This window comes from Myxocyprinus asiaticus, chromosome 6, assembly GCF_019703515.2.
Source record: "Myxocyprinus asiaticus isolate MX2 ecotype Aquarium Trade chromosome 6, UBuf_Myxa_2, whole genome shotgun sequence".
Lineage (NCBI taxonomy): Eukaryota > Metazoa > Chordata > Actinopteri > Cypriniformes > Catostomidae > Myxocyprinus > Myxocyprinus asiaticus.
In genome coordinates, this window is record NC_059349.1 from 45,713,799 (window position 1) to 45,726,315 (window position 12,517).

The window sequence follows — 12,517 nt, forward strand, 5'->3', positions numbered from 1 at the left end:
CTGTCTGTTTGTTCATATTATCATATTAAAAAAAGTTAAAGTTTTAGCATGCTCAGTGGTCACAACGTTCATCAGTGTAGTTAAAGATAGCCAATCAAATCAAATAAGGCGGGACTCATAAAAGCTAAGTGCAAATCTAGTTATTCCAGCACCAGGCTTCATGCAGGCAGGCAGGCAGGCACACAGCAGCACATCCAGCAGTTCAGGGTAAGAGACATTATGCCACCTGCTGTATACTGTGCACCCAACATGGGTGATCTACTCTAACCAAGCTGTAAGAAAATCAGGTGTATGCAGGGTGTGCAGAATACTTTAAGAATGTATTCTGGGATGAATACTAAATACTCTTTCTAAAATGTATTCTATGATTTTAACCCACTATTGTGATTTCAAATTAGCCCAATTTGTTATGAATCCCTGGCAAGACTGTAAACACGCTGCAGCTGATCTGGGGAAGAGAGAGCGAGAGGACACATGTGCTGCACACATCTGCACTGTTTAGAAAAACTGTTAAGAAAAACAATTCTCTACTTTAAAAATGTCTCACTTGATTGACAAGATTTTTTTTTCTTACTGTCTTACTGACTTGTAATCATTATGAGAGAAATATTCTAACAAAATTGTACTAAAGTAATTGTATTCTGAATATAGGTGCTTGAAAATATAACGTGGACTGAATTTACTTAATTTTTGTATTCTGAATACGTTACGCCATTACATGTATTCTGTTACAACTCAACACTGGGTATATATTCAATGTAGCACTATCAAAACATTGCTCTGTTAACCTCTCATAACATAACTTAACATAACATAACATGGTAAATGCCATTAATGGAAATACAAGCATACTGTTGCACTCTCCTTGTATTATAAACCTTAGTTTTAATATGTTTTTTTTTTTTTTTTCGTTGCAGTATGTTTTCATAGTACAATGACCCCTTTTAAAAAAAATTAGATTTCTAATGATATGGCCTTTTTAATAACTTTTAATATCTCAACAAGATAACATGACATTTTGGGGAACATAAAAGAATGCCAGAAGGAATGTTGCAGGACAGAGGTATTGTAAGTACTGTTATTTTGTTTAATGGCGAGATTACATTATCATGCATATTTTCTAATATTTTTGTTTAGAACTCAATTTAAACTAAATAATTTTTTGTCACATCTGTCTAAAGAGTTAAACATGAGTAAAACAACAGCTTGGTTTTGTTGTGTTGTAATGCTAGAGCAGCGCATGTTAACATTTTTCAAACTAAGAAACATCAGTCAAATTAAAAAGAAAACAGCAAGAATAAATGAAAAACCCATTGCTGTCAAAATCATTTATTAATTACAAAAATAAATTCTAATCAATCTGATTTATTAAGGTGTTTGAGTTTGAGTCCAGTGTGTTCAACTCAAAATTACAGACAGATTAATTGCTGTCCACTTTATACTGAATTTCTTGTGTTCCTGCAAAAGACAAAAGAGAACTTACGTGAGCCATCTCAATTTTTAACTTTACAACTTATTCATATTTCTTCCCCCAGTATATTTAGTGTATGGGGGAAAACCGACATTTCTTTGCTTAAAACAAAACAATACAATTTTTCCTAGAAAACATTTTAAAATTTGCAATTTAGTAGTAGTATTCACATTTTGTCTTGGTACTTTTATCTAAATGCAATTATAATTGAACATATACACTGTTTCTAAAGTATGTGTGATGCTTAACTTACTGGATATGTGAAATGGCTTTCTGAACCCATGGGTCATTAGGGTTAGCACAGATCTGTCTGTTCTTCACTGTAGTAAAACTGCAGGAGAGAGAGAGAGAATATTCTAGATCAAATATAACAGATATACAGTATATATATATATATATATATATATATATATATATATATATATATATATATATATATATATATATATACTAAACATAAACACTTTAAACTAAATATAATAAACACTTTACAATAAGGTTGTATTTGTTAACATTAGTTAATGCATTAGGTATCATGAACAAACAATTAACAAGATATTTTTACTACATTTATTAATCTTTGTTAATATTAGTTAATAAAAATACAATTGTTCATTGTTAGTTCATGTTAGTTCATAGTGCATTAACTAATGTTAACAAATACAACTTTTGATTTTACAAATGTATTAGTAAATGAAATTGAAATGAACATTAACTAAGATTGATAAATTATGTGAAAGTTTTGTTCATTGATAGTTCATGTTAACTAATGTTAACAAACGGGACCTTATTATAAAGTGTAACACACACACACACACACACACACACACACATATATATATATATATACATATACATACTGTATATATATACTGTATATATAGTAGTGTGTGTGTCTGCGTGTTTGTAAGCAATATGCTTATGTATTTTCAGACTAATTTCATTTGGTTTAAGACATGAATTATATACTTACATGACAGCGTCTATGTTGCATATCATGGTGGTATCCTGCAGAGTAAAGTCTTTCAGTCGGAGAAAAGGTAGTGGATGTGATGAATATTTGGTACAGCACCTCAACGGACCTTAGCACATAACAGACAGAATATAATTTAATTTGGCTCCATGACGCTTAACCTAACCCAAAGCTTTATTTAAACAGTCGTTCATCTACATGTCTGCTCTGTGCAATCATTGCTCTGATGACTTTGAATCTCTATCTGTAATTTACATGTGAAACCAATTCATCAACATGAGAACCAATGTCGTTTTGGCATCCATTTAGTCAAACCTGGGGCAACACGTCAACGCAACATTTTTTAATCTGAACCCACAATGAGACTTCAGAGCTTTGGATGGAGGAGAAGATTATCAGTGATTAACTTAAATTTCAGTCTCTTCCTTACACAAAGCAACTGTATGGTTTCAGAAGACTTGTTAATGGTACACAAGTCGTATGGACTACATTTATGATGCTGTTTTTTTCTTTCTATTTTTGTGTTCCATGGAAAAAACCTGCATATGAGTTTGGAAAAACATGAGGTTGTAAATAATAACAGAATTTTATTTTATCCACCCCCTTATGCAAATCATAAACCATATGCATGAAGTCAGTGATGCTCAGATAAGTTTGTTAAACCAGATAAGTTTGAGATAAATTAAATTAAGTTAAATCATCAAACATGCCTTATTTTGATAGCGAAAGCACTGATTACGAGGAGTGACAGTTGTCTCTCTACTTATATCGTAAATGTGTTTCAATCTGTCCCAATTCTAAAGGTATGAAATTACGCTATCAGATGTGGTTAAATTTCAGAACAGTCTTGTGAACTCACAGCATTGAGATGAGACTTGAAACTGAACAGATATTCTGATAAAATTTGTACGAAAAGATTTACTTACTGCTTTGACTTAAGGTGACCCAGACGCACAGCAACAACAGCAGTGTGGATGACGTCAGGACGAGTCTGCTCATCATGGGAGGGAAACAAGTCACGAGTCAAAATGAAAAATGAGACTGATAAAATTTACGACAACTAAAATGATCACAGTCTTGCAGGGAGCAACAGCAGCGCTGTTAATAATGATGATGATTGAGATGGAGACCTCTATGTCCACATTATTTGGCATCCCCAAAAGCTACATTATATACATGTGCATGTGGGGATTTTGGGGGCAACACATCAAACGTCATTGTAGGTGGAAGGCAGGGGGAAAATCAGGGTGTAATGGTGTAAATGTTTATAGGTCATGTGTGCTGTAAAGAGGGATATTCCATCCCTGGAAATATAATATGAATGGCACTTTGAAAATCTATGGCCAACATTATGATTTGACAATTACAACAACTGCATTTTTAAGAATGTTTTATTTGTTTTATAATCACTATAATGATTGGTTTAGATACTAAACAATATTAATGTTGGTACTGCTGATGTTTGAATGAAAAGATATTATATGTAATAAACTAAATGCAAAAATATAATCATCACCCTCATTCTGACTGTATGTACAGAGCAACAAATATATGAAATGAAAAACAGAAGGCAAATGCCTCATTTTAAAAACTGAAAAATCTAAACTTATAGAATGCATTATCTTTAGTTTGAAAGAATAGATTCATATAAATACATTTTGAAAAATGTTCTGACTTCAAAGTACTTATCAAGTTCTCAACCTGTAACTTAATTTGCATACATAGCAACTACATGTCACAACTATATTATTAGTGATAAGTTCACTTGGACCGAAGATACAAAACAAGTACATACTGTAGATGTGTCTTTAACTAGAAAGAAAGAAAGAAATGATAGGATTCAGAGTTAGGGTTATTTACATTTCTACTCTTTTTTTAAAGTGCATTTTTGTTCCTTTGTGTTGTGCAACTGCTAAATATTACAATCTCAGAAACAATGGTACTGTTTAAGGTACAGCAGCCGTCATCGGGTTGGTACCATTAAGGGAACCTGTTCTGTACCTCTAGTTATAATGTATAATTATTTTTGGGTGCATAATTGTACCCTAAGGCAGGGGTTTACAAACTGGGGTCCAGGGACCACCAGGGGACAAAAGGGGATGCTAGGGGGTCCATAAAATAAATAAAAAAATGAGAGAAAACAAAGTCAAAAAAATAATGTCAACATTACTTAAAATTATTATTGTTTTATTTAGGATGAGATTATTTTATTCCATGAGATTATTCACGATTATTTTATTCTATTGATATCCATAGCTTAAACCATAATAAATAAAAACAAATCTGCATATAATTTCATATATTATGTAAAAAACATTTCTTATTTGTATAAAATTAAGGTTGTACTTCCATATTCTCTTTAAAACTGCTATAAAACAATGAAAATGTACTCTTCGGGTTTAAACATCTTACATTTCTACAATGGTAAAAAGATACTCTTTCAAATTAATAAAAATAATATATATTTTCCATATAAAATTTGAATAATTAATTTAGTTTTAGTACAATGACACTATAAAAGCCAGTTCTTTTATTTTTGCTAACAACATGTCTTTATAATATCATGTTTACTATTTTTGCTAACAACATGTCTTTATAATATCATGTTTACTATTTTGTTCACACTGGTGGTCCATCGCAAGGGGATCATCATATTTGGGGTTCTTTGGCATCAAAAGTTTGAAAACAGCCTAAGGACCTATTATGTACCTTTAAAGGTAAATTATGTTACCTTTATGTGTACCCTAAATAACGGTACCACCCCAGTGAAGGCCATTATACCTTAAACACTACCATTTTTTCTGAGAGGGTATATCTATACATCCACTATCAAGACAGAATAATATAGATAAAAAAATAAAATAAAATATATTACAGTAATAAGAAAAAGTCTAACATCTGGACAAACAGTTAATGTTCTAAGGCATCTGCCTTTCCTGGAAATCAATTTTGGACATTTCTGATCACTCATCACACCATCTTATCACAGCCTAAATCAGATCACAACAACTGATGAGAGAAAATAATATTACAGTAAGACCAATTCTACAAACACTCCCCTGTTTTATCATCACAAGCCTCCTTTATAGAAATTAAACTTAAAATATATCAAAATGTCAAGTAGGTTAATGCCTCTTTGAAGCCTGGAGGTGTAAATGAATTCATCCAGAGGATGTTTTAGTAAAAGCACCGCTGTGAGCAACGCTTTTAAGTGGTATTTGAATTGGTGTCATCCAGTAGCAGTAAAGCAAAGTTCGTGGGTTTCATGGGAAACGATTAAGTGAGAGAGCACTGTAAGGTTTTGATCTCGCTCTTATGACCTATTTCAATTTTTGATTTTTGAACATGGGTTACATAAAACATTATGACCTAGAACATATATACAAACCAAATTCAGTAACACCCACACTCTAATGTGCAAAAATGAGGATGCTAGGTAATTTTGTGCATGTGGTTTTATCAACTAAAAGCTATTATGACACAATATATTCATAATTCGACAATACACACAGCAAACAAAAGGTTGCTGTGTGTAAAAGTACCAGTTGCTAGAAGGTTCCTGCTTTCAAAAATTCCCTGTTCAGAGGCATTGTCACGCCCTTGAAAAAAGTATTTAAACCATGACCACGCCAGCTATACATTTATGTCTGAATTGGCAATTACACCATATATGGCAGTAAATGGAATTTCCCTAAATGTGAATGAAATTCCTTGAGAACAAAATCAGAGGACGGCCAATGAATGCTTTTCTGTTGAATATATGCAAACAGTTAAAACTATTCTCTTTGAAATCACATCACATATGGAGTCTTTTTTTTTTTTTTTTTTTTTTTTTATTGCCCAGAGTTCTTTCTTTACATTTTTATATTGTATAATATTTTATTTTATTATAGTAAAGGAGACTATATACTGTATATGCAGGGTTGGGAGGGTTACTTCTGAAATGTATTCCACTACAGATTACAGATTACATGCTGTAAAATGTAATTTGTAACGTATTCTGTTAGATTACTCAAGGTCAGTAATGTATTCTAAATACTTTGCATTACTTCTTCAGCACTGGTAGATTTTTTCATTTGTTTTGACTATTAAAACTCTGCCAGTACAGTAAGACAAAATACACATGTTAAAAATACATTCTCTGAAAAACCTAAATATCTTATGCAGTGTTGTTTCTAAAACAAGATAAATCTAACTGATCTTGTTTTAAGGATTTTTTGATATTTTTACAGAAAAACAATACAAAAATTACTATCAAGAATATGAATTTTGCCCTAATATCAAAGGTCTTACTAAAAAAAAAAAAGAAATTATGATCCAACGTGAATTTTCTTGATAAAAAAAATATGATCGTGCCTAGTAACATGTGCATGTAAAATGGCTAGAAATAACATTTTAGCTTAGCGTAAAGCTGACAATTTACACAAGCTTTATTTCTATTTCTTCTGCTCCAAACTTACTTCAAACTTACTTCTCTGTCTGCTGGTATGAATGTAACACATCATAAGAAAGTGTTTCACCGCTGTTCAAATGCACTTTGGATCGCATCATTTATATGTATAAATGTTTTCCATCTGAAAGGACTAGATATTAAATGAAACAAATGACAATAAAATGCAAAGTAATCTCTTCAGTAATCAAAATATTTTTGAATGTAACTGTATTCTAATTACCAATGATTTAAATTGTAACTGTAGTGGAATACAGTTACTTATATTTTGTATTTTAAATACATAATCCCGTTCCATGTATTGCATTATCCCCAATCCTGTATATATGTAACGATAATGAGCAGGCAGGACAGGCTGAACACAGGAACGGTGGACGATGATGAAGTGAGAACCCAAGTGCAGTTTATTTACAAAAACGTGAATCCAAATGTGAAATCTAAACAGAATATACAGTAAACCAGAGACTTATTAGGCTTCTTATAGAAGTATTAAACTATTGTTTAATGTGACACATTTTAGGTCTAATAAAACAGAGTTCTTTATTAATCTATTTTAATATTATATAACATAAAAATCTTAAATATAATTAGTTTTATTGTTTGATTATGGTTTATGTTTTTATTTGTATTTATTTATTTGCACATTTCAGAATGGTCCTATTTTCTTTTTTATTTTATTCCAGTGACATATATTTTACATGAACCCCAGCGTTCCTGGAGTTTCCAACATTGTTGCTATTCATCTGACTGTAGGAAACAATTCAAATATGCCTGTGGTTTAAACTTTCTTTCAGGGAGGTAAAATCTAACAGAGAGTTAGACATTTTCTTTTCTGGTTTTTCACAGGCCATTTTTTCCTTTCACCTCCTTCCTCATTGTATTTTTTCACAGACAGGGCAGATAAGATCTCATTGTGGCTTAAGTTTTCCAGATCATATATTTGTACACATGTGCTTGTGTTTACGTGTACATGGAAAACCCAAATGCCATGTCATGGGTTGTTTCCAGGGCCAGGCGCTGATATAAGGCTGTCGTTAAACACACCTGCCCCATTTCTCATCTGACTCTTGCTCTGAAGATTGCACACTCACACACTCACACACACACAAACAGAAAGAGACAATGGCTCGGATCTCAGCTACCACGATCGTGCTGATTATTGTGGCTCTCGGTGTACTCTGTACAGATGCCTCAGCTATGTGTAAGTAAATCTCACTTATTGTCTGTACCTACGGTACCAGTATAACCAGTTTAACAACTAACTTTAAAATAATTTCTTTCTTTCTTTCTTTCTTCCTTCCTTCAGGGTTTCCACAGTATTAAAATTGCATTTTCTAGTTATTTTTAGTTATTAAATATTTAATTGGCTAGATTGCTCTTGTAAATAACAAAACTTGCTTGTAAACCATAATGATGTCTGATTTGGAGCAAATCGTTGCTTTTAAGTTTGTTCTTTTTAAAGTTTTTCAAGCTGGTTAAAACGTTCACAAAACAGTCTTGAGGATTTATTAGCAAATCGGTCTAAATGTAAATTATATTTATAATTTGCATCCTCACAAACAACTGGAAAGATCAGGGAAAAGTCAGATTCATTGGTCAAAAGTGTGGGAACCCCTTTTCTTTCTTTCTTTCTATCTATATATCTATCTGTCTGTCTGTCTGTCTGTCTGTCTATCTATCTATCTATCTATCTATCTATCTATCTATCTATCTGTCTGTCTGTCTGTCTGTCTGTCTGTCTGTCTATCTATCTATCTATCTATCTATCTATCTATCTATCTATCTATCTGTCTATCTGTCTGTCTGTCTGTCTGTCTGTCTGTCTGTCTATCTATCTATCTATCTATCTGTCTGTCTGTCTGTCTGTCTGTCTATCTATCTATCTATCTTTCTAAATTCAATCCGAAAAAGCCTGCCATTTGACATATTAATGGTGTAATGAATGTACACAAACTTTAGGTTTACAAACTTGCAACGGGTGTTAACATGCTCATATTGTTGTGTTTACAGCATGTTGCAGAAAGTACACCAAAGTAGTAATACCTATAGCAATCATCAGAGGGTATTCCATCCAGACCATAAGAGGAAGATGCAACATTGACGCTGTAATGTAAGTATAAAAAGCCTCCTACATACACTGTAACGACACACACAAACACACACAAATGTGCCATGTATTGGATTCATTATTTAAGACACTAACAAAGAGATGCTTCTTTCCCCAACAGATTCCATACAAACAGAGGCAAGAATATTTGCACGGACCCTTCTAAAACCTGGGTGATGGACAACATCAGTAAACTAAGGTAAGCTTGGAGATAAGTGTATGCTGTGGATAAATAAATAAACAAAATTCACATTGCACACATATGTATATATAGACACATACAGGCTACATGTGCCATTTCTTGTCCTTAACAACATTGCAGTTAATGCTTTGAAATGAAAGCTAATGATTCTGTTTTTTGTTCTTCAGGGAGAAAGTGCAAGCAATCAAGAAAAAGCATTCAAAATGATCATTCCAAAACTTCTGGGACCAAACAGATGTTCTTAAGAATAATTCATCACAAAGAACCTACTTCTTTATGCACTTTGCATATCTACTCTGCATATTTTTGTATGCATGTTACTTTATATTTTTTTGTATTTGCTTTAATTATTTCAAGGCATTAAAATAATAAATCATTTTCTAAGTAAAGTGGGAACTTGCCTTCTGTGTTTATTTTTAAATGTCTTTTCAGCTGTAATAAACTCTAATTAGATTCATATACAGTAAGAGTTTCAAAATAACAGTAAAATACAACTGCACACGAGAACTTGCAAACTGCACATGAAGTAACATAACATTACTGTAGCACTACAGTGCACATGCAAAGTATATAGACTGAAATGGCAAATGCCTTCATTTGCATTTATGCCGTGATTGGTTAAAAGGACATGATGCAATTTGAATGCTGTTTTGTGTTTGGTCATACACAGAGATAGGGTTGATGGAATGCTAGACATTCTTAAGTTTAAAAATTCCCCATACATAATGACTTCCTGGGAAATAACATTGTTGATGCAATCTAGAAAGCAATGGAATGCGGAACAACTTTTGTGTGGATTAAAATAAACAAACCTTGATAATCTGTCAGTCTGTCAAATGCATAGAAACAAGCTCAACGTACAACACACACACATTCTCCTCTTGTGCGTTGAACTCTACACACACAGACTGAAATCAAAATTACTCAAACACCACCAGGTGTCGCACCCCCCTATAAAACACATGAACCAGTTTAAGGGTTAGTTCACCCAACAAAGATATCAAAATAATTACCCTCATGATGCTCCATTTCCAAACCCGTAGAACTTTCTTTCTTCCGTAGAACACAACGCTTGAGTGCCACTCTTTTCCATTTAACGAAAGTGTCGTATCTTGAGATGTTAGTGTAACACACTGAACTCATTCTTGATACTGAAATAGTTCAAGTAAAGCATGTAATTCATTATACAATGGTAGTTGAGTGATTCTTACACAAGATACTACAGAAAGTGAATATATGGGACTGTCAAACTTCATAATGACAAACAAAGCTCCAAAACGATTCAATAGTCTATGCCAAGTATTTTTAAAGGTGCACTCAGTAACTTTTGTCTTTGTGTCATCTTAGACTGACACTGACACCTAGCGGCTTGGATGCAGCATCATTTAAAATCAATAGTTTTCAGTTTCAGATGCCATTGTAGAAATGTAGTATTCACAATCAGCCATGATTACTTTAATCAGTGAGTAAAAGTGCCAAATAACAGGATGGTTACTGAGATTAAGCGAGTAGTATTCGGCTGGTCATGTGATAGTAACATGGCAGCCCCCATGTGCGGATCCTCTCCATGTAGAATAAAACCACTTTTATAAGGTTACTGATATGACTGGAGTCTTCATTTTAATGTGAGTGGTCTTGATTTTCTACATATATTGCAAAAATTAATGTCTTTATGAGTTAAACTTTTTAAATGAGAAAAAAAATTACTGAGTGCACCTTTAAGTCATGTGTGATTAAAATAATAATAATAATAATAATAAAAAATTCATCCCCTCTAGCGGTCGGTTAAACATTTGCGATCAGATAATTCATTCTGCTTTAAAAAAGACGCAAAAGCACTATAAATGTGGTCCATTTGACTTGTGCGCTATATTTCAAGTCATAGGGCAACTCATACGATGGCTTTGTATGAGAAACTGATGGAAATTTAAATTAATTTTCACTGATAATCTCTCCAGTGAGCTGTTAACCTCTGCAACTGATCATTCAGTCAGTTAAGAACCAGATCAATCCGATTCGTGAAGAAATAGTGAACTGGATCTGTCCATTCATTAAAAAGATCAGACTTAAAAGAAAGATTCGATAAGGAATCGGACATCGCAAATTTGACATGTTCTCTCATATTTTAAGATTCTCTTTAACATGTTTAGCAACTTAGATTTTGGTCTGTTTGTCACACAAAGCTATGGTATTGCTTCAGACTTGGAATATAGCACATGAGTTATTTGGACCACTTTTATGATTGCCTTTATTTATATATATATATATATATATATATATATATATATATTAATGTCATATTGGAGCTTGGTAGCCAAAATTAATATTATTTATAATATAAAAAGAGTGGTCAGCTTTAATCATCAGTGTTTATGTGGCTTCTCATTGGAAATCAAAATAGACATCAACATTATAGTCTTTTATATGAATATTAAAAGGATATTTGTTTTTAATTCTCTCATCATTTACTCACCCTCATGCCATCCCAGATGTGTATGACTTTCTTTCTTCTGCTGAACACAAATTAAGATTTTTAGAAGAATGATATTTACATTTACGATTACACTTCCTTGTGCTTGACTCATGCTCAAAGCGATAGATGGCGCTGTAGGAAGTGTTATCGAGCTTGAAATCATGATCACAAAGGAGATTGTTGTCAAAATGTACAGTGAAAAGGAGTTACATTTTGGTCTGTTTTCACCCAAAACCAACTGGATCGCTTCAGAAGACATTACTTAAACCACTGGAGTCTGATGGATTACTTTTTGCTGATTTTACACTGTATGCTTTTTGGAGCTTTGAAGGCATGGCCACCATTCACTTGCATTGTATGGACCTACAGAGCTCATATATTCTTCTAAAAATATGTTTGTGTTCTACAGAAGAAAGACCTTCATGCCACCTTAGATGTGTATGTCTGAGTAAATGATGAGAGAATTTTCATTTTTGGGTGAACTAACCCTTTAAGGGAAAGTGGGTCCCTGATCGGCAAAATTAGCCTACTGTGGCAGCATAAAAACTGTAAATAAAAACCTCCGTTGAGAGAGAATGAGGAACAAAGATATGCCTCCTTGCAAACCACATTGGTGACCAAAAGGATAGAAAATCACATTGTGTTTTCCTCATACAGGCATACAGATAAAAGATTAAGCATCGTTCCCATTTCTTTTATGATTATCTCTGTATGGTGTTGCTTTCAGAACACTGAAGTGAATATACACACATTTACCTAGCTTTTATTCTTAAAAAAAAAAAAAAAAAAAATCTAATTACTATGAAATAACCCTAACCTTAATACAATGTTTGACATGTGC

At 32.7% G+C, this 12,517-nt stretch overlaps 2 protein-coding genes across 2 annotated transcripts in view; one reads left to right on the forward strand and one right to left on the reverse strand.

Annotated features, from left to right (window-relative positions):
- Positions 1-327: 327 nt before the first annotated feature.
- LOC127442750 (C-C motif chemokine 4-like) overlaps positions 328-12,517 on the reverse strand; it is a gene marked incomplete at its 5' end in the record, with an annotated part of 37,256 nt that continues 25,066 nt past the window's right edge. Inside the window, 4 exons of the mRNA XM_051700922.1 lie at positions 328-1,458; positions 1,725-1,802; positions 2,445-2,553; positions 3,371-3,435. Coding sequence (XP_051556882.1) covers positions 1,437-1,458; positions 1,725-1,802; positions 2,445-2,553; positions 3,371-3,435 — 274 coding nt within the window. The remainder of the gene's footprint in view (positions 1,459-1,724; positions 1,803-2,444; positions 2,554-3,370; positions 3,436-12,517) is intronic.
- On the forward strand, positions 7,931-9,593 carry LOC127443120 (C-C motif chemokine 20-like). The gene is made up of 4 exons (XM_051701644.1): positions 7,931-8,095; positions 8,905-9,004; positions 9,123-9,200; positions 9,371-9,593. The coding sequence occupies exons 1-4, from the start codon at positions 8,017-8,019 to the stop codon at positions 9,408-9,410; spliced, it is 297 nt and encodes a 98-aa protein (XP_051557604.1). The 5' UTR covers positions 7,931-8,016; the 3' UTR covers positions 9,411-9,593.

Bases quoted from the DNA above. Each gene is read 5' to 3' on its own strand.
- LOC127443120 (XM_051701644.1), top strand. From the start codon at position 8,017: ATGGCTCGGATCTCAGCTACCACGATCGTGCTGATTATTGTGGCTCTC. The intron at 9,005-9,122 runs GTAAGTATAAAA...TTTCCCCAACAG, and splicing joins TGCAACATTGACGCTGTAAT to ATTCCATACAAACAGAGGCA. The intron at 9,201-9,370 runs GTAAGCTTGGAG...TTTGTTCTTCAG, and splicing joins GACAACATCAGTAAACTAAG to GGAGAAAGTGCAAGCAATCA.